This window comes from Helianthus annuus, chromosome 8 (genome assembly GCF_002127325.2).
Source record: "Helianthus annuus cultivar XRQ/B chromosome 8, HanXRQr2.0-SUNRISE, whole genome shotgun sequence".
Taxonomy (NCBI): Eukaryota; Viridiplantae; Streptophyta; class Magnoliopsida; order Asterales; family Asteraceae; genus Helianthus; species Helianthus annuus.
In genome coordinates this window covers 120,656,365-120,679,134 of record NC_035440.2, presented here as the reverse complement: position 1 = coordinate 120,679,134, position 22,770 = coordinate 120,656,365, and the positions used below count along the sequence as shown (strand labels likewise).

At 41.6% G+C, this 22,770-nt stretch overlaps 1 protein-coding gene across 1 annotated transcript in view; it reads right to left on the bottom strand.

Moving 5' to 3' along the window:
- Positions 1-22,770, bottom strand: part of LOC118481040 — a gene marked incomplete at its 5' end in the record, with an annotated part of 39,720 nt that overhangs the window by 16,444 nt on the left and 506 nt on the right. Inside the window, 4 exons of the mRNA XM_035976125.1 lie at positions 7,863-8,528; positions 15,656-15,670; positions 18,628-18,638; positions 22,003-22,766. Of these exons, the coding sequence (XP_035832018.1) occupies positions 7,863-8,528; positions 15,656-15,670; positions 18,628-18,638; positions 22,003-22,766 (1,456 nt within the window). The remainder of the gene's footprint in view (positions 1-7,862; positions 8,529-15,655; positions 15,671-18,627; positions 18,639-22,002; positions 22,767-22,770) is intronic.

Below are 22,770 nucleotides of genomic sequence, written 5' to 3'. Positions count from 1 at the left end.
CTATACCGCTACATCCACAGGCTCCTCACGTACTCGCTGAACCAACGCCACGACAGTAGTGGCGTTGTTGGGTTGAAAGATTTGGTTGTCCTTCATTGCATCCACAACCAGAAGCCTCTCGATGTTCCGTACCTCCTACTGCGAAACATGCACCTAAATCGCCTTGCTCATGCTCCTACACCAATCTTCTTCGGAGGATGGGTGTACCGTCTCTTCAAGTATTTCACGAATATCCCAAGGTCCTTTGAAAGGAGTCCATGGTCGGGACGAGTCGATTACCACATTTGCCGAGCCATGAACTTACTTTATGAGGCGGAAGATGGGACGGTGAGCTTTCAAAGGACACAAGGCTATGCATGGAACCCGCAGGAGGCTCTAGTTCTTCATGCATCACATCCCCATTTTCAGTACCCACCCCAAAGCGATCCGGGCCAATCCTCCTCTCAAGGAGGTGGTTTTCCTAACTTTCAAAGTTTACATGATCTTTTGCAGGAAAACCTCATGTGCACAAGGAACACCTACAATCTCGCCAACAACACACACCACCGGGTTGGAGCTATCGAGCGCAACATTAACGATATACAAGATGATATCGGTAGCATCCGGGAGTACATGGCGAGGCATGGGGGTGGAGGTGATAGTAGTGATGAAGACATGGAGTAGGAGGCTTGAAGGAACAAGGGGCTGGTTGGTGATGAGCCCACAGGTTTAAGTGCCCTTCTATCTATCAAACAATTCATGGCCTGCGTGCCATTTGTCGAACAATTTACTTTCTCTAACTACTTTTTATCTTTGTTTTATTTTTACTTTATGCTTGGATGATATTTGACGATGGTAATTTAGGATGGTTTTGCTTGTTTGGTTAGTATTGAGTGATTAAACAGGTGCAATGCAAGGGTTAGAGTGCTAAACATTAGCACTTGCAGCCCCAAAAGGGAGAAACCGGGAGACAAAACCTATTTTTCAGGTTCACAAACTGTCCACACGGGGACGTGTCCAGCCGATACGCCCCCGTGTTCATCTCCCAGATCTGCTGTTTGGTCACTGACCTGCAAATTTTTGCCAGACACGAGGCCGTGTTCACCCAACACGCCCCCGTGTTCATCTTCTGTAAGTTCTCGGTACTGGCAGTTCACCACGGGGCCGTGTCCAATGGACACGGGGCCGTGTCCAGACTGCCAGTAACATAAATCTTTGCTTTTTAAACCCACTTTTACACATTCTAATCAACCAAAAACTTTATTTTTGGACATATTGAGGACTATGTGTAATTTAAGTGTGGGGGGGATGCTTAAACCTTGAAATTTTGCAAATCCTAAATACAAGCCTTACACAAAACTCTATTGGAACCGCTAAACACCCCAAATTTTTTTCAAAAACTTTTTCATTTTTTTTTATTTACTTGTCTTAGTTTAAGTTGGGAATAACAAGTTCTAAAAAGGTTATATTTTTACAAGTTTACAACCGATAGCGTCGTGATAACAAAGAACCAACATAAGAAAATTATGAAACGACATAACAAGTCTAGTTAAAAATTCGATTATATATACTTGATCACATTAAAAACCCATTCCCACAAAAGTGAGTTTTGAGCCTGTATTGAGCACAAAAATATACATATTTAGACTAAATGCTCATTTTTCGTTTCTTGTGTGAATAGCCGCTTGGTTCTTACAAATCTAGAACTTGCCACGACGATACATTCCCGATCCTTACCGACTTAAACCCAAGTAAGTAAATGATGGAGACATTAGGACTAACCAATTTTTCTTTCAAAACCATTATTTTCATTTTTTTTCTCACCTACCCAAAATCCCCCTAGATAGCCCCTTTGAGCCTAAACCTTTCATTTCATTACCCCAAAAACCCTTTTCACCCACCAAAAACCTTTTTTATTTTTCACCCTTTATTTTAGTAACAAGCTCGGTTTTTCGTAAAACTCGCCTTTTTTTGTGATGAAAAAAAAATAAAAAAATAATATATATGAATGAAGTCAAAAACAAACAAAAGCTATATAAAAGCTTGTTTGGAGAAATACTTCAAAATAAAAAGTCCATTTGGGAGTGTAAGCCACATTTAAAGAGTTTTGCTTGAGGACAAGCAAAAGTTCAAGTGTGGGGGTATTTGATGTGTGTAAAATGCAACATATAAATCACATCAATTAAGGCATAAAACTAACCCTTTTTAAGTACTAATGTTGGAAAAAGAGTGTTTTTGTCTTCCTTTTGTATTTTCAGGATGAAATGAGCTCAAAATCACAAAAGAAGCAAAAAGACAACTAATTCTACCATAAATACAAGAAAAGGAACAAAAGTAGACTGCCCGGACCCTCAACGGCACCTCCCAAGGCAAAGAAGAGAAAACAGAGTCTGAACACGCCCCGTGTCCAGCGAACACGGGGGCGTGCCCAGGAAGTAGCAGAAAAGACAAACCAGTAGAAGCTTCCATTGCCCACCACGGGGCCGTGTCCAGCGGGCACAGGGGCGTGGTGAAAGTACAGCAGGCGCATTAATTGTAATTGCAAATTACAATTAATGAAGAGAGAGAATGTCAGACGGGCACGGGGGCGTGTCCAGCGGACACGGGGCCGTGCCCAGCCTTCTGTTCAGCCTATAAATAGAGGAGCTTGGCTTCATTCTCTTTCATCCCTTGGCACACCACCTCTCTCACACTTCATCCACCTCCCACCACCACCATAACACCATCATCCACCACCATCATCCATTGTCCATCGTAGAGTGTGTGAGTCGTCTCGGGATCCAAGATTGATCGTAAGAGTTCTTGACAATGAAGGCCATGTTTGCCTAAGTCTCTTACATCACTTGGTGAAGACAAGTGTTTAGTATAATACTTTTTATTTTTAATCTTTTGCACTTTTTATTTGGTTTTGTATTAATGACTTTAATAACTAGTTACTTATGTTGAAGGTGATCTTTCCTTATCGTTTGTCCGTGGTGTCTTGGCGTTATTTTACTGTCTATATAAAATAAAAGATTTTCACCATTCATATCTCCACGGTCTATATGGAGGTATGTTGGCTACCTGGTCGGGGGTTAAGGGAACGGTTTGGTAAGGGTCTTGCCCTTGTTCAGCGTTTAGAGGTCCTGCTTGGGACCTGGGTCAAATTTAGTAGGATCTCCTTCAATACCCATAGGTATTGGATGGCGGGGATCCAAACTCTTTGACCCCCTCATAAGTTAACTACTATTAATACTATAACCCGGCTATTTAGGACTGTATCCCTGCTGACTCAGACTACTTAGCCGAGGGTAACGTCACCGCCAAAAGCGGGGCCTACCACAATTTGCATTAATAACTTAATTCATTATCTTTCAATAATCCGACCCTTTAGGATTGTATCCTTGCTGACTCAAACTACTGGGTTGAGGGTAACGTCACCTTCAAAAGAGGGGCCTACTACAATAACTAAGATAATCTCTTAAACAAGTGCAAAAGTGCGAAAATAATCAAAGGTTATACTAATACACGTGTCGGATCCAAGTGATTCATCTTGTCTATCTGTTTTTATTTTATTTTATTTTTCAGCATTTAGTTAGTTTTTATTTTTCTTAGTTTAAAACATTTTTCTCACTTTTTGATTTGATTAGACGTTGAGGATAAACCGGTATTAAAAGCTCTTGTGTCCTTGGACGACCTCGGTATCTTACCAACACTATACTACGTCCACGATGGGTGCACTTGCCCATATGTGTGTTTAGTGTTAGTGAATATCGTGTTTTATAAATTTAAAACTTGGCTAAAAGTGTAAAAAGGGGCTTAAATACTCATAAAAAATATAACACACTTCACGCACATCAAGTTTTTGGCGCCGTTGCCGGGGACACAAGGATTTTAAGAAAGCTTAAAATCGACGGCCTAATCAGTTTTTCAAAACCTTTTCAAAACGCGCGCACATTTTTCTGCATTTTAGTTTAGTTTGCATTTACAGTAGCCTGAACACGGGGCCGTGCTCGCTGAACACGCCCCCGTGCTGCATATTTTTAGTTAGATACCCAGATACAGAGTCTGAACACGGGGCCGTGCTCACTGAACACGCCCCCGTGCTCAACGTGACCAGTAACTTTAATTAAAACGCCCAGATACAGACCCTGAACACGGGGCCGTGTTCACCAGACACGGGGCCGTGTCCAGCTTAAACCTGTGGGCTCATCACAAAGATAAAAAGTAGTTAGAGAAAGTAAATTGTTCGACAAATGGCACGCAGGCCATGAATTGTTTGATAGATAGAAGGGCACTTAAACCTGTGGGCTCATCACCAACCAGCCCCTTGTTCCTTCAAGCCTCCTACTCCATGTCTTCATCACTACCATCACCTCCACCCCCATGCCTCGCCATGTACTCCCGGATGCTACCGATATCATCTTGTATATCGTTAATGTTGCGCTCGATAGCTCCAACCCGGTGGTGTGTGTTGTTGGCGAGATTGTAGGTGTTCCTTGTGCACATGAGGTTTTCCTGCAAAAGATCATGTAAACTTTGAAAGTTAGGAAAACCACCTCCTTGAGAGGAGGATTGGCCCGGATCGCTTTGGGGTGGGTACTGAAAATGGGGATGTGGTGCATGAACTAGAGCCTCCTGCGGGTTCCATGCATAGCCTTGTGTCCTTTGAAAGCTCACCGTCCCGTCTTCCGCCTCATAAAGTAAGTTCATGGATCGGCAAATGTGGTAATCGACTCGTCCCGACCATGGACTCCTTTCAAAGGACCTTGGGATATTCGTGAAATGCTTGAAGAGACGGTACACCCATCCTCCGAAGAAGATTGGTGTAGGAGCATGAGCAAGGCGATTTAGGTGCATGTTTCGCAGTAGGAGGTACGGAACATCGAGAGGCTTCTGGTTGTGGATGCAGTGAAGGACAACCAAATCTTTCAACCCAACAACGCCACTACTGTCGTGGCGTTGGTTCAGCGAGTACGTGAGGAGCCTGTGGATGTAGCGGTATAGCGGGTCCCTCAGTTTGGTGCTTTTGGTGCTGCTTGGGTTGTAGATTCCTTCACCTATTTGAGCCCATGCGGCTTGGCGTTCAGTTGCATCCAAGTCTCGTAATTCCCCAGTATTCTCTTCATTCCCCGCTTCCTCATCACTGTATAGCCCTATGATAGATCCAAACTGTGCCATGGAGGTTGTGAACGTGGTCCCTCCACATCGGAATGTGACCGCCTCATGGTCAAACGGTTCACATCTCGAGTTGAAAATGAAGGTGCTGTAGAACTCCATCGTGCATTGATGTACCGACCGTAGTCGGGTGGTCAATGCGACATGCAGTGGACCCCTCACAATGTTGTTGAAGCGGTCAAGTTGATTCACCATGGTTAGCAAGTCGGTACACGCCCGCCTTGGGTACTCTTCCGGTCTTGTTTGTAGAACCTCGTATCGTGCCCTAGCGTCCAGTTCACTTGCGTTAAACCTCGTGAATTTAGACATCTGAAAAGAATACATAAAAATTAGTACGAAACAAGGAAAATCAGAGTGAAACTGCAAACAGTGGGCTGGACACGGCCCCGTGTTCAGCGGACACGGCCCCGTGTCCAGGCGTCTGTAACCCAAGAATTCCATTTTTCGTCCCGGTTTCGAAAACCTGAAAATTTCTAGCCCAATAGTAGCGGTTTCCCCCGAAAATGAAACCCTAAGTGTCGTTTTTCCCAAAACAAACCGTTTACCCTTTCAATTTCGTGTTTTTCGGTTCAAGAACAAGGGTTTGGGGTTTTAGTTGAAAATCGAACAAATCTATCAACAATACTTGTCTATTTACTTCCTACTATACTAATCTAAACTACTAACAAATTTCATCAAAAATTTTGAGTTCGATCCGGATGAACATGAAGAACCCTAGATTTTTCCCCAATTTTTGATGTTTTAACTACATGCAAGTAACTAATCTAACTACTAAAGAGGATAGAATCATACCTTGACGTTGTTAGATTCGGTGGTGACGTTGAAAAACTGCAGAAAATCGACTCTAACCAGAGTGTTTTCGGCTATACGGGGCGTGTGGAATGGTGTAACTGATAGGAAAAGAGGGTTTTATCCCGACAGTTGCCTCGACACGGCCCCGTGTCCAGCGGACACGGCCCCGTGCCGAGCAAAGTTTTTGAATTTTTTTTTTTGTGCTCGTGTGCATGCCCATTATTTCCGAAAATGGCTAGAAGACTTACTGGTTTTTAAACGTACACTTACCTGTAACATGTTGGGTATGAGTTTATTCGTTAACCGTTTGAAGTGAGATCTCCTCTTCCTCATCCTCGATGGATCCTCGGTAGAGTTTTAGCCGTTGGCCATTGACTTTAAATGGTGTCCCATTTCGAGTTTTAATTTCTACTGCACCGTGTGGAAAAACATGGGTGACGGAAAAAGGTCCTGACCACCTAGATTTTAACTTACCAGGAAATAACCGAAGTCGTGAATTAAACAATAGAACTTGATCTCCTACCCGAAATTCATTGGATTTAATATATTTATCGTGTAGATTTTTCATTCTTTCCTTATAAATTTCGGAGTTAGAATATGCATAATTCCTTAGCTCGTCTAATTCATTTATTTGACAAAATCGATTTTTACCGGCATTTTCTAAATCTAAGTTCACGTTTTTTATTGCCCAGTAGGCTTTGTGAGCTATCTCTACTGGCAAGTGACAACTTTTTCCATAGACGAGTTTATATGGGGTTGTGCCTATAGTGGTTTTATAAGCAGTTCGAAAAGCCCATAAAGCGTCGTCTAATTTGTCGGCCCATTCTTTTTATTTATTCCTACGGTTTTTTCAAGTATTCGTTTTAAACCTCGATTAGTCACTTCGGCTTGCCCATTTGTTTGAGGGTGATATGCTGTTGAGACCCGATGATAGACCCCATATCTTGTTAATATTTTTTCGAGTTGATGATCGCAAAAATGGGTACCTCTATCACTTATTAAAGCCTTTGGTGTCCCGAAGCGAGAAAACAGTTTTTTCAAAAATTTTACCACTACTCTTCCATCATTTGTTGGAAGAGCCTCGGCCTCCGCCCATTTAGACAAGTAATCGACTGCCACAAATATATATTTGTTTCCCTTTGAAGGTGGGAAAGGTCCCATGAAATCGAGTCCCCACACATCAAAGATTTCACAGACGAGAATGCCATTTTGAGGCATTTCGTTTTTGGACGAAATATTACCTGATCTCTGGCAGGCATCACATGTCTTTACAAGGTTTTGTGCATCCTTGTGAATGGTTGGCCAGTAAAATCCCGAATCAAATACCTTTCGTGCGGTACTTGCGGCACCATGATGTCCTCCGTATGGACCTTCATGACAGTGACGGAGAATTCTTCGTGCTTCATTACCATGGACACACCTTCGGATGAGCTGGTCGGCACACATTTTGAAAAGATAGGGATCTTCCCAAAAGTAATGCTTTACATCAGCAAAGAATTTTTTTCTTTGATGATGTGGCCATCCTTTGGTGACTATACCGCTAGCTAGGAAATTAGCGTAGTCGGCATACCATGGCTCTTGTCTACTCTCCATCATTTCCAAGGATTCCGTGGGAAATTTCTCGTTGATTTGCTCGTCTCTGGTTGTCTCCAAAGCTGGGTCTTCTAAGCGCGAGAGATGATCTGCAGCAGTGTTTTCTGCTCCTCTTTTGTCTTTGATTTCGATGTCGAATTCTTGGAGGAGTAGAATCCATCTGATCAAACGGGGTTTTGCGTCTTGCTTCTTGAAGAGGTATCTGATGGCTGCATGGTCTGTATAGACTACTGTTTTAGAAAGAACAAGATAAGAACGAAATTTATCAAAAGCAAATACCACTGCTAGTAATTCTTTTTCTGTAGTTGTATAATTTTCTTGTGCATCATTAAGAGTTTTACTAGCATAATAAATTGGGTGGAAATGCTTTTCTTTTCTTTGTCCCAAGACTGCTCCAACAGCAAAGTCACTTGCATCACACATGATTTCGAAAGGAAATTTCCAATCTGGCGCTATCATGATAGGTGCATTGACTAGCATTTCCTTGAGGGTTAGAAATGCTTGATTGCATTCCTTGTCAAAGATGAAGGGTGCATCTTTTTCAAGTAATTTTGTTAGAGGCCTTGAGATTTTTGAAAAGTCTTTGATAAACCTTCTATAAAATCCGGCATACCCTAGGAAACTTCTGATTGCTCGTACGGAGGATGGAGGAGGTAATCGAGAAATAGTTTCTATTTTTGCTCGATCAACTTCCATTCCTTCGCTTGAGATTTTATGACCGAGTACTATTCCCTCTGTCACCATGAAATGGCATTTTTCCCAATTAAGGGCGAGGTTAGTTTCCTCACATCGGGATAGCATTCGTTCAAGATTATCGAGGCATTGGTCATATGAGTCTCCAAAGATGGAAAAGTCATCCATGAAGACTTCCATTGTCTTTTCGATCATATCATGGAAAATGGCGACCATACAACGTTGGAATGTTGCAGGCGCATTACATAGACACAATGGCATGCGTCGATATGCGAAAGTTCCGTAGGGACATGTGAAGGTTGTTTTCTCTTGGTCTTCCGGTGCGTGAAAAGTTGTCACTTGCCAGTAGAGACGGCGTGAAAAGTAGTACTTATTCCCATGCGCATTACAAACCTATGCGCATTACAAACCTATGCGCATTACAAAACCCATTCCCATAAAAGTAATACTTATTTGGTGACAACCAAATCTTTCAATATAAATAAGTATTATATTGGTCTTCCGGTTATATTTTTACAAGTTCAAAAACTTTTTCATTTTTTTTTATTTACTTGTCTTAGTTTAAGTTGGGAATAACAAGTTCTAAAAAGGTTATATTTTTACAAGTTTACAACCGATAGCGTCGTGATAACAAAGAACCAACATAAGAAAATTATGAAACGGCATAACAAGTCTAGTTAAAAATTCGATTATATATACTTGATCACATTAAAAACCCATTCCCACAAAAGTGAGTTTTGAGCCTGTATTGAGCACAAAAATATACATATTTAGACTAAATGCTCATTTTTCGTTTCTTGTGTGAATAGCCGCTTGGTTCTTACAAATCTAGAACTTGCCACGACGATACATTCCCGATCCTTACCGACTTAAACCCAAGTAAGTAAATGATGGAGGCATTAGGACTAACCAATTTTTCTTTCAAAACCATTATTTTAATTTTTTTTTCTCACCTACCCAAAATCCCCCTAGATAGCCCCTTTGAGCCTAAACCTTTCATTTCATTACCCCAAAAACCCTTTTCACCCACCAAAAACCTTTTTTATTTTTCACCCTTTATTTTAGTAACAAGCTCGGTTTTTCGTAAAACTCGCCTTTTTATGTGATGAAAAAAAAATATATATATATATGAATGAAGTCAAAAACAAACAAAAGCTATATAAAAGCTTGTTTGGAGAAATACTTCAAAATAAAAAGTCGCTAAAGACAAGGCATTTTACGAAAACCGACGCTTTTACGATTTTCGCCCTTTTTACTAACCACTAACCAACCACCCACCTTTAACCCAAGCCTAACCCTTCACCCCAAAAGTCCTCGTGATATTTACAAAGGTCAAAAGTTAAAAAGGAGGAGGATTGATTGCTTGGCAAGCCTATGGAAGGCGTAAGTTCCATGCCGCTCTCGAGAGATTCACTAAAAATATACACCTTCGGCCGAGTGTTGAGTGATCCCCCGTGAGGTATGTGAACTTGTATATAAATGGAATTTTAATAAGGCATGCTATGCCCAAATAAGTAATTTATCTTATGAAACGCTCAAAATAAATCATAACGAATAGGATTGTAAATAAATAAAAATAAAACTTATAAAGACCTTGGATTCCCGACACTCTAGGACAAGCTAAAAAAACTTCTCTTCTACCTATTCCATTTGGGAGTGTAAGCCACATTTAAAGAGTTTTGCTTGAGGACAAGCAAAAGTTCAAGTGTGAGGGTATTTGATGTGTGTAAAATGCAACATATAAATCACATCAATTAAGGCATAAAACTAACCCTTTTTAAGTACTAATGTTGGAAAAAGAGTGTTTTTGTCTTCCTTTTGTATTTTCAGGATGAAATGAGCTCAAAATCACAAAAGAAGCAAAAAGACAACTAATTCTACCATAAATACAAGAAAAGGAACAAAAGTAGACTGCCCGGACCCTCAACGGCACCTCCCAAGGCAAAGAAGAGAAAACAGAGTCTGAACACGCCCCGTTTCCAGCGGACACGGGGGCGTGCCCAGGAAGCAGCAGAAAAGACAAACCAGTAGAAGCTTTCATTGCCCACCACGGGGCCGTGTCCAGCGGGCACGGGGGCGTGGTGAAAGTACAGCAGGCGCATTAATTGTAATTGCGAATTACAATTAATGAAGAAAGAGAATGTCAGACGGGCACGGGGGCGTGTCCAGAGGACACGGGGCCGTGCCCAGCCTTCTGTTCAGCCTATAAATAGAGGAGCTTGGCTTCATTCTCTTTCATCCCTTGGCACACCACCTCTCTCACACTTCATCCACCACCCACCACCACCATAACACCATCATCCACCACCATCATCCATTGTCCATCGTAGAGTGTGTGAGTCGTCTCGGGATCCAAGATTGATCGTAAGAGTTCTTGACAATCAAGGCCATGTTTGCCTAAGTCTCTTACATCACTTGGTGAAGACAAGTGTTTAGTATAATACTTTTTATTTTTAATCTTTTGCACTTTTTATTTGGTTTTGTATTAATGACTTTAATAACTAGTTACTTATGTTGAAGGTGATCTTTCCTTAAAAAAAAAAAATTAAAAAAAAAAATTAAAAAGTAAAAAATAAAAAATTTGGGGTGTTTAGCGGTTCCAATAGAGTTTTGTGTAAGGCTTGTATTTAGGATTTGCAAAATTTCAAGGTTTAAGCATCCCCCCCACACTTAAATTACACATTGTCCTCAATGTGTCCAAAAATAAAGTTTTTGGTTGATTAGAATGTGTAAAAGTGGGTTTAAAAAGCAAAGATTTATGTTACTGGCAGTCTGGACACGGCCCCGTGTCCATTGGACACGGCCCCGTGGTGAACTGCCAGTACCGAGAACTTACAGAAGATGAACACGGGGGCGTGTTGGGTGAACACGGCCTCGTGTCTGGCAAAAATTTGCAGGTCAGTGACCAAACAGCAGATCTGGGAGATGAACACGGGGGCGTATCGGCTGGACACGTCCCCGTGTGGACAGTCTGTGAGCCTGAAAAATAGGTTTTGTCTCCCGGTTTCTCCCTTTTGGGGCTGCAAGTGCTAATGTTTAGCACTCTAACCCTTGCATTGCACCTGTTTAATCACTCAATAGCAACCAAACAAGCACAAACCATCCTAAATTACCATCGTCAAATATCATCCAAGCATAAAGTAAAAATAAAACAAAGATAAAAAGTAGTTAGAGAAAGTAAATTGTTCGACAAATGGCACGCAGACCATGAATTGTTTGATAGATAGAAGGACACTTAAACCTGTGGGCTCATCACCAACCAGCCCCTTGTTCCTTCAAGCCTCCTACTCCATGTCTTCATCACTACCATCACCTCCACCCCCATGCCTCGCCATGTACTCCCGGATGCTACCGATATCATCTTGTATATCGTTAATGTTGCGCTCGATAGCTCCAACCCGGTGGTGTGTGTTGTTGGCGAGATTGTAGGTGTTCCTTGTGCACATGAGGTTTTCCTGCAAAAGATCATGTAAACTTTGAAAGTTAGGAAAACCACCTCCTTGAGAGGAGGATTGGCCCGGATCGCCTTGGGGTGGGTACTGAAAATGGGGATGTGGTGCATGAAGAACTAGAGCCTCCTGCGGGTTCCATGCATAGCCTTGTGTCCTTTGAAAGCTCACCGTCCCGTCTTCCGCCTCATAAAGTAAGTTCATGGCTCGGCAAATGTGGTAATCGACTCGTCCCGACCATGGACTCCTTTCAAAGGACCTTGGGATATTCGTGAAATGCTTGAAGAGACGGTACACCCATCCTCCGAAGAAGATTGGTGTAGGAGCATGAGCAAGGCGATTTAGGTGCATGTTTCGCAGTAGGAGGTACGGAACATCGAGAGGCTTCTGGTTGTGGATGCAGTGAAGGACAACCAAATCTTTCAACCCAACAACGCCACTACTGTCGTGGCGTTGGTTCAGCGAGTACGTGAGGAGCCTGTGGATGTAGCGGTATAGCGGGTCCCTCAGTTTGGTGCTTTTGGTGCTGCTTGGGTTGTAGATTCCTTCACCTATTTGAGCCCATGCGGCTTGGCGTTCAGTTGCATCCAAGTCTCGTAATCCCCCAGTATTCTCTTCATTCCCCGCTTCCTCATCACTGTATAGCCCTATGATAGATCCAAACTGTGCCATGGAGGTTGTGAACGTGGTCCCTCCACATCGGAATGTGACCGCCTCATGGTCAAACGGTTCACATCTCGAGTTGAAAATGAAGGTGCTGTAGAACTCCATCGTGCATTGATGTACCGACCGTAGTCGGGTGGTCAATGCGACATGCAGTGGACCCCTCACAATGTTGTTGAAGCGGTCAAGTTGATTCACCATGGTTAGCAAGTCGGTACACGCCCGCCTTGGGTACTCTTCCGGTCTTGTTTGTAGAACCTCGTATCGTGCCCTAGCGTCCAGTTCACTTGCGTTAAACCTCGTGAATTTAGACATCTGAAAAGAATACATAAAAATTAGTACGAAACAAGGAAAATCAGAGTGAAACTGCAAACAGTGGGCTGGACACGGCCCCGTGTTCAGCGGACACGGCCCCGTGTCCAGGCGTCTGTAACCCAAAAATTCCATTTTTCGTCCCGGTTTCGAAAACCTGAAAATTTCTAGCCCAATAGTAGCGGTTTCCCCCGAAAATGAAACCCTAAGTGTCGTTTTTCCCAAAACAAACCGTTTACCCTTTCAATTTCGTGTTTTTTCGGTTCAAGAACAAGGGTTTGGGGTTTTAGTTGAAAATCGAACAAATCTATCAACAATACTTGTCTATTTACTTCCTACTATACTAATCTAAACTACTACTAACAAATTTCATCAAAAATTTTGAGTTCGATCCGGATGAACATGAAGAACCCTAGATTTTTCACCAATTTTTGATGTTTTAACTACATGCAAGTAACTAATCTAACTACTAAAGAGGATAAAATCATACCTTGACGTTGTTAGATTCGGTGGTGACGTTGAAAAACTGCAGAAAATCGCCTCTAACCAAAGTGTTTTCGGCTATACGGGGCGTGTGGAATGGTGTAACTGATAGGAAAAGAGGGTTTTATCCCGACAGTTGCCTCGACATGGCCCCGTGTCCAGCGGACACGGCCCCGTGCCGAGCAAAGTTTTTGAAAAAATTTTTATTTTATTTATTTATTTATTTATTTTTTTTTTAAGGAAAGATCACCTTCAACATAAGTAACTAGTTATTAAAGTCATTAATACAAAACCAAATAAAAAGTGCAAAAGATTAAAAATAAAAAGTATTATACTAAACACTTGTTCTCACCAAGTGATGTAAGAGACTTAGGCAAACATGGCCTTGATTGTCAAGAACTCTTACGATCAATCTTGGATCCCGAGACGACTCACACACTCTACGATGGACAATGGATGATGGTGGTGGATGATGGTGTTATGGTGGTGGTGGGTGGTGGATGAAGTGTGAGAGAGGTGGTGTGCCAAGGGATGAAAGAGAATGAAGCCAAGCTCCTCTATTTATAGGCTGAACAGAAGGCTGGGCACGGCCCCGTGTCCGCTGGACACGCCCCCGTGCCCGTCTGACATTCTCTTTCTTTATTAATTGTAATTCGCAATTACAATTAATGCGCCTGCTGTACTTTCACCACGCCCCCGTGCCCGCTGGACACGGCCCCGTGGTGGGCAATGAAAGCTTCTACTGGTTTGTCTTTTCTGCTGCTTCCTGGGCACGCCCCCGTGTCCGCTGGACACGGGGCGTGTTCATACTCTGTTTTCTCTTCTTTGCCTTGGGAGGTGCCGTTGAGGGTCCGGGCAGTCTACTTTTGTTCCTTTTCTTGTATTTATGGTAGAATTAGTTATCTTTTTGCTTCTTTTGTGATTTTGAGCTCATTTCATCCTGAAAATACAAAAGGAAGACAAAAACACTCTTTTTCCAACATTAGTACTTAAAAAGGGTTAGTTTTATGCCTTAATTGATGTGATTTATATGTTGCATTTTACACACATCAAATAACAAGTTCTAAAAAGGTTATATTTTTACAAGTTGGGAATAATAAGTTCTAAAAAGGTTATATTTTTATATGTCCCTACGGAATGGTCTTCCGGCAAGTTGTAAAAATATTTCCAACTTAAACTAAGACGTGGACGATAGTCGTCCCTGTGCCGATTGTGCCGTGAAGTACTCCCCATCGACTTCGTTCGGTGCATACATAGACCTGAGCGATTCGGCATACACCTTCTTTAACGAGAGCCCGGAAAAGGGTTGGACTTGTCCACCTAGAATGAAAATAGGAATTACCCTCACCGATAACCTCTTGCGTTCTCGCCTTAGTATAGGACAATTAAGGTATCTTAGGCACTTTGGGGTTGTTCCAACAAATCAAGAGCCACCCGATATAAATTAACTCCTTAGTAGAGACAAAACTTCATAAAACAGCTTTCCGACACGGGGCCGTGCCCGGCCAACACGCCCCTGTGTCCACCAAAAGATTCCCTTCTGATCAGAACGTCAGAATACGGACAAACTGTGTCAGAATTTCATCTGCACACGGGGCCGTGTCCAGCGGACACGGGGCCGTGTCCAGAAGGCTGTCGTTTTCTATAAATGCAGCCAAAAATCCTGCACATTTGGACCAACTTGGGACAGAGATTTGAAGGAATCTTCTCTCAAACAATCCTAGGTAAGTCTAAAAGAAGTTTCCAACAACCCATCTTGTCCTTTCCTCTTCTAGACATTTCCTTCTTTTTCATTTTTCTTCAAGAACTACCATGAAAAGTTTGAATTTTTCAACCTTTGTGGTAGGAAACAATGAGTTTTGATCATGGAATCTTGGTAAAAACATGTTGTGTAACATTGTTTAAAGTTATTTACTGCCAAAAAGTCTACATAAATTCAGGAAATAACTTAAAAACCCAAGGTTCCTTGCTCCAAAAACTCTGCAGAAAGATGAACACGGGGCCGTGCTCAGTGAGCACGGGGCCGTGTCCAGAAACTGTTTCGTCATATAAACTGCTTTTGGTTTATTTTTCGTAGAATGGCGAGTGAGAACAGCGAAACATCATCCGTTCATTCCTCAAACAGCCGAAGGGGAAGAAGGCCCTCCGTTGAAGCTACACTTGTGCACTATGTGATAGCACTAAGGGAAGCTCTCGACGAAATGACGTCAGTATAGGAGGTCCTCATTGACCGTATTAACGATCTTACAATGGGACTTGAAAGCAGCTTCCAAGAGATTAACCTTTTGCACCAAAGGTTAAACATTCTGGTAGCACCTCCTATTGAACCAGTCCTTCCACAACAAGACTGGAACCTAGCACTCGGGGTTCACAACCCTACCGGGTGGGAAGACTTTCCCGCAGAACCTCCCATGGAAAACCCGCAAGAGATTCCAGCGGAAGTTGCCACTCCTCAAACTAATGCAAATGAGCCCTCTTTTCTCCTTCCAAGGGAGGTAGAGGAATGGCTCGCCGACATGTGAGGAGAACCACACCCGGAAGAAGGAGTTCTAAAAAGCCTTATCTAACCAAGATTAGTAGCTTCTTGGAAATTTTGCTAAATTAAAATAAAACATAAGGCTAGAACTCCATAGTTTAATATCTATGTACTTTTATCTTTAACTTAATGTAATGTCTCTCTATGTTCGCAATGTTATGATGGTTTTTAAGATTGATGGTTGTTTTAACAAATAAAACACACTCATGGTGGTAATGGATGAAAAAGGGAATGAGAAAAATGGAACCATTCACGAAGAACAGAGCAACCCGACAAAAATCTCCATCACAGAAGGCTCAACACGGGCCGTGCCCAACCAACACGGCCCCGTGCTCAACCAACACGGCCCCGTGCTGAGCCCCCTGCAGAAAATCACCCAGTTCAGGTAACTGGACACGGGCAGTGTTCAGCGGACACGCCCCCGTGTCCAGGCTTCTGTTTCAATTCTCTAATTTTTGTTACTGGCACTTGACCACGGGGCCGTGCCCGGTCACCACGGGGCCGTGTCCAGGATGCCAGTAACATAAATCTTTGTTTTTTAACTTACTTTTACACATTCTAATCAACCAAAAACATTATTTTTGGACACATTGAGGACAATGTGTAATTTAAGTGTGGGGGGGGGGGGATGCTAAAACCTTGAAATTTTGCAAATCCTAAACACAAGCCTTACACAAAACTCTATTGGAACCGCTAAACACCCCGAATTTTTTCAAAAAGTTTTTCATTTTTTTTCATTTACTTGTCTTAGTTTAAGTTGGGAATAACAAGTTCTAAAAAAGTTATATTTTTACAAGTTTACAACCGATAGCGTCGTGATAACAAAGAACCAACATAAGAAAATTATGAAACGGCATAACAAGTCTAGTTAAAAATTCGATTATATATACTTGATCACATTAAAAACCCATTCCCAAAAAAGTGAGTTTTGAGCCTGTATTGAGCACAAAAATATACATATTTAGACTAAATGCTCATTTTTCGTTTCTTGTGTGAATAGCCGCTTGGTTCTTACAAATCTAGAACTTGCCACAACGATACATTCCCGGTCCTTAGTAATTTAAACCCAAGTAAGTAAATGATGGAGGCATTAGGACTAACCATTTTTCTTTCAAAACCATTTTCATTTTTTTTTCTCTCACCTACCCAAAACCCCCTACATAACCCCTTTGAGCCTAAACCTTTCATTTCATTACCCCAAAAACCCTTTTCACCCACCAAAAACCTTTTTTAGTAACAAGCTCGGTTTTTCGTAAAACTCGCCTTTTTATGTGATGAAAAAAAATATATATATATGAATGAAGTCAAAAACAAACAAAAGCTATATAAAAGCTTGTTTGTAGAAATACTTCAAAATAAAAAGTCGCTAAAGACAAGGCATTTTACGAAAACCGACGCTTTTACGATTTTCGCCCTTTTTACTAACCACTAACCAACCACCCACCTTTAACCCAAGCCTAACCCTTCACCCCAAAAGTCCTCGTGATATTTACAAAGGTCAAAAGTTAAAAAGGAGGAGGATTGATTGCTTGGCAAGCCTATGGAAGGCGTAAGTTCCATGCCGCTCTCGAGAGATTCACTAAAAATATACACCTTCGGCCGAGTGTTGAGTGATCCCCCGTGAGGTATGTGAACTTGTATATAAATGGAATTTTAATAAGGCATGCTATGCCCAAATAAGTAATTTATCTTATGAAACGTTCAAAATAAATCATAACGAATACGATTGTAAATAAATAAAAATAAAACTTATAAAGACCTTGGATTCCCGACACTCTAGGACAAGCTAAAAAAAACTTCTCTTCTACCTATTCCATTTGGGAGTGTAAGCCACATTTAAAGAGTTTTGCTTGAGGACAAGCAAAAGTTCAAGTGTGGGGGTATTTGATGTGTGTAAAATGCAACATATAAATCACATCAATTAAGGCATAAAACTAACCCTTTTTAAGTACTAATGTTGGAAAAAGAGTGTTTTTGTCTTCCTTTTGTATTTTCAGGATGAAATGAGCTCAAAATCACAAAAGAAGCAAAAAGACAACTAATTCTACCATAAATACAAGAAAAGGAACAAAAGTAGACTGCCCGGACCCTCAACGGCACCTCCCAGGGCAAAGAAGAGAGTCCGGGCAGTCTACTTTTGTTCCTTTTCTTGTATTTATGGTAGAATTAGTTGTCTTTTTTGCTTCTTTTGTGATTTTGAGCTCATTTCATCCTGAAAATACAAAAGGAAGACAAAAACACTCTTTTTCCAACATTAGTACTTAAAAAGGGTTAGTTTTATGCCTTAATTGATGTGATTTATATGTTGCATTTTACATACATCAAATACCCCCACACTTGAACTTTTGCTTGTCCTCAAGCAAAACTCTTTAAATGTGGCTTACACTCCCAAATGGAATAGGTAGAAGAGAAGTTTTTTTAGCTTGTCCTAGAGTGTCGGGAATCCAAGGTCTTTATAAGTTTTATTTTTATTTATTTACAATCCTATTCGTTATGATTTATTTTGAACGTTTCATAAGATAAATTACTTATTTGGGCATAGCATGCCTTATTAAAATTCCATTTATATACAAGTTCACATACCTCACGGGGGATCACTCAACACTCGGCCGAAGGTGTATATTTTTAGTGAATCTCTCGAGAGCGGCATGGAACTTACGCCTTCCATAGGCTTGCCAAGCAATCAATCCTCCTCCTTTTTAACTTTTGACCTTTGTAAATATCAAGAGGACTTTTGGGGTGAAGGGTTAGGCTTGGGTTAAAGGTGGGTGGTTGGTTAGTGGTTAGTAAAAAGGGCGAAAATCGTAAAAGCGTCGGTTTTCGTAAAATGCCTTGTCTTTAGCGACTTTTTATTTTGAAGTATTTCTCCAAACAAGCTTTTATATAGCTTTTGTTTGTTTTTGACTTCATTCATATATATTATTATTATTATTTTTTTCATCACATAAAAAGGCGAGTTTTACGAAAAACCGAGCTTGTTACTAAAATAAAGGGTGAAAAATAAAAAAGGTTTTTGGTGGGTGAAAAGGGTTTTTGGGGTAATGAAATGAAAGGTTTAGGCTCAAAGGGGCTATCTATGGGGATTTTGGGTAGGTGAGAAAAAAAATGAAAACAATGGTTTTGAAAGAAAAATTGGTTAGTCCTAATGCCTCCATCATTTACTTACTTGGGTTTAAGTCGGTAAGGATCGGGAATGTATCGTCGTGGCAAGTTCTAGATTTGTAAAAACCAAGCGGCTATTCACACAAGAAACGAAAAATGAGCATTTAGTCTAAATATGTATATTTTTGTGCTCAATACAGGCTCAAAACTCACTTTTGTGGGAATGGGTTTTTAATGTGATCAAGTATATATAATCGAATTTTTAACTAGACTTGTTATGCCGTTTCATAATTTTCTTATGTTGGTTCTTTGTTAGCACGACGCTATCGGTTGTAAACTTGTAAAAATATAACCTTTTTAGAACTTGTTATTCCCAACTTAAACTAAGACAAGTAAATAAAAAAAAAATGAAAAAGTTTTTGAAAAAAATTTGGGGTGTTTAGCGGTTCCAATAGAGTTTTGTGTAAGGCTTGTATTTAGGATTTGCAAAATTTCAAGGTTTAAGCATCCCCCCACACTTAAATTACACATTGTCCTCAATGTGTCCAAAAATAAAGTTTTTGGTTGATTAGAATGTGTAAAAGTGGGTTTAAAAAGCAAAGATTTATGTTACTGGCAGTCTGGACACGGCCCCGTGGTGAACTGCCAGTACCGAGAACTTACAGAAGATGAACACGGGGGCGTGTTGGGTGAACACGGCCTCGTGTCTGGCAAAAATTTGCAGGTCAGTGACCAAACAGCAGATCTGGGAGATGAACACGGGGGCGTATCGGCTGGACACGTCCCCGTTTGGACAGTCTGTGAGCCTGAAAAATAGGTTTTGTCTCCCGGTTTCTCCCTTTTGGGGCTGCAAGTGCTAATGTTTAGCACTCTAACCCTTGCATTGCACCTGTTTAATCACTCAATACCAACCAAACAAGCAAAACCATCCTAAATTACCATCGTCAAATATCATCCAAGCATAAAGTAAAAATAAAACAAAGATAAAAAGTAATTAGAGAAAGTAAATTGTTCGACAAATGGCACGCAGGCCATGAATTGTTTGATAGATAAAAGGGCACTTAAACCTGTGGGCTCATCACAAACCAGCCCCTTGTTCCTTCAAGCCTCCTACTCCATGTCTTCATCACTACCATCACCTCCACCCCCATGCCTCGCCATGTACTCCCGGATGCTACCGATATCATCTTGTATATCGTTAATGTTGCGCTCGATAGCTCCAACCCGGTGGTGTGTGTTGTTGGCGAGATTGTAGGTATTCCTTGTGCACATGAGGTTTTTCTGCAAAAGATCATGTAAACTTTGAAAGTTAGGAAAACCACCTCCTTGAGAGGAGGATTGGCCCGGATCGCCTTGGGGTGGGTACTGAAAATGGGGATGTGGTGCATGAAGAACTAGAGCCTCCTGCGGGTTCCATGCATAGCCTTGTGTCCTTTGAAAGCTCACCGTCCCGTCTTCCGCCTCATAAAGTAAGTTCATGGCTCGGCAAATGTGGTAATCGACTCGTCCCGACCATGGACTCCTTTCAAAGGACCTTGGGATATTCGTGAAATGCTTGAAGAGACGGTACACCCATCCTCCGAAGAAGATTGGTGTAGGAGCATGAGCAAGGCGATTTAGGTGCATGTTTCGCAGTAGGAGGTACGGAACATCGAGAGGCTTCTGGTTGTGGATGCAGTGAAGGACAACCAAATCTTTCAACCCAACAACGCCACTACTGTCGTGGCGTTGGTTCAGCGAGTACGTGAGGAGCCTGTGGATGTAGCGGTATAGCGGGTCCCTCAGTTTGGTGCTTTTGGTGCTGCTTGGGTTGTAGATTCCTTCACCTATTTGAGCCCATGCGGCTTGGCGTTCAGTTGCATCCAAGTCTCGTAATCCCCCAGTATTCTCTTCATTCCCCGCTTCCTCATCACTGTATAGCCCTATGATAGATCCAAACTGTGCCATGGAGGTTGTGAACGTGGTCCCTCCACATCGGAATGTGACCGCCTCATGGTCAAACGGTTCACATCTCGAGTTGAAAATGAAGGTGCTGTAGAACTCCATCGTGCATTGATGTACCGACCGTAGTCGGGTGGTCAATGCGACATGCAGTGGACCCCTCACAATGTTGTTGAAGCGGTCAAGTTGATTCACCATGGTTAGCAAGTCGGTACACGCCCGCCTTGGGTACTCTTCCGGTCTTGTTTGTAGAACCTCGTATCGTGCCCTAGCGTCCAGTTCACTTGCGTTAAACCTCGTGAATTTAGACATCTGAAAAGAATACATAAAAATTAGTACGAAACAAGGAAAATCAGAGTGAAACTGCAAACAGTGGGCTGGACACGGCCCCGTGTTCAGCGGACACGACCCCGTGTCCAGGCGTCTGTAACCCAAAAATTCCATTTTTCGTCCCGGTTTCGGAAACCTGAAAATTTCTAGCCCAATAGTAGCGGTTTCCCCCGAAAATGAAACCCTAAGTGTCTTTTTTCCCAAAACAAACCGTTTACCCTTTCAATTTCGTGTTTTTCGGTTCAAGAACAAGGGTTTGGGGTTTTAGTTGAAAATCGAACAAATCTATCAACAATACTTGTCTATTTACTTCCTACTATACTAATCTAAACTACTACTAACAAATTTCATCAAAAATTTTGAGTTCGATCCGGATGAACATGAAGAACCCTAGATTTTTCCCCAATTTTTGATGTTTTAACTACATGCAAGTAACTAATCTAACTACTAAAGAGGATAGAATCATACCTTGACGTTGTTAGATTCGGTGGTGACGTTGAAAAACTGCAGAAAATCGCCTCTAACCAGAGTGTTTTCGGCTATACGGGGCGTGTGGAATGGTGTAACTGATAGGAAAAGAGGGTTTTATCTCGACAGTTGCCTCGACACGGCCCCGTGTCCAGCGGACACGGCCCCGTGCCGAGCAAAGTTTTTGAAATTTTTTTTTTTGTGCTCGTGTGCATGCCCATTATTTCCGAAAATGGCTAGAAGACTTACTGGTTTTTAAACGTACACTTACCTGTAACATGTCGGGTATGACTTTATTCGTTAACCGTTTGAAGTGAGATCTCCTCTTCCTCATCCTCGATGGATCCTCGGTAGAGTTTTAGCCGTTGGCCATTGACTTTAAATGGTGTCCCATTTCGAGTTTTAATTTCTACTGCACCGTGTGGAAAAACATGGGTGACGGAAAAAGGTCCTGACCACCTAGATTTTAACTTACCAGGAAATAACTGAAGTCGTGAATTAAACAATAGATTTTGATCTCCTACCCGAAATTCATTGGATTTAATATATTTATCGTGTAGATTTTTCATTCTTTCCTTATAAATTTCGGAGTTAGAATATGCATAATTCCTTAGTTCGTCTAATTCATTTATTTGACAAAATCGATTTTTACCGGCATTTTCTAAATCTAAGTTCACGTTTTTTATTGCCCAGTAGGCTTTGTGAGCTATCTCTACTGGCAAGTGACAACTTTTTCCATAGACGAGTTTATATGGGGTTGTGCCTATAGTGGTTTTATAAGCAGTTCGAAAAGCCCATAAAGCGTCGTCTAATTTGTCGGCCCATTCTTTTTTATTTATTCCTAAGGTTTTTTCAAGTATTCGTTTTAAACCTCGATTAGTCACTTCGGCTTGCCCATTTGTTTGAGGGTGATATGCCATTGAGACCCGATGATAGACCCCATATCTTGTTAATATTTTTTCGAGTTGATGATTGCAAAAATGGGTACCTCTATCACTTATTAAAGCCTTTAGTGTCCCGAAGCGAGAAAACAGTTTTTTCAAAAATTTTACCACTACTCTTCCATCATTTGTTGGAAGAGCCTCGGCCTCCGCCCATTTAGACAAGTAATCGACTGCCACAAGTATATATTTGTTTCCCTTTGAAGGTGGGAAAGGTCCCATGAAATCGAGTCCCCACACATCAAAGATTTCACAGACGAGAATGCCATTTTGAGGCATTTCGTTTTTGGACGAAATATTACCTGATCTCTGGCAGGCATCACATGTCTTT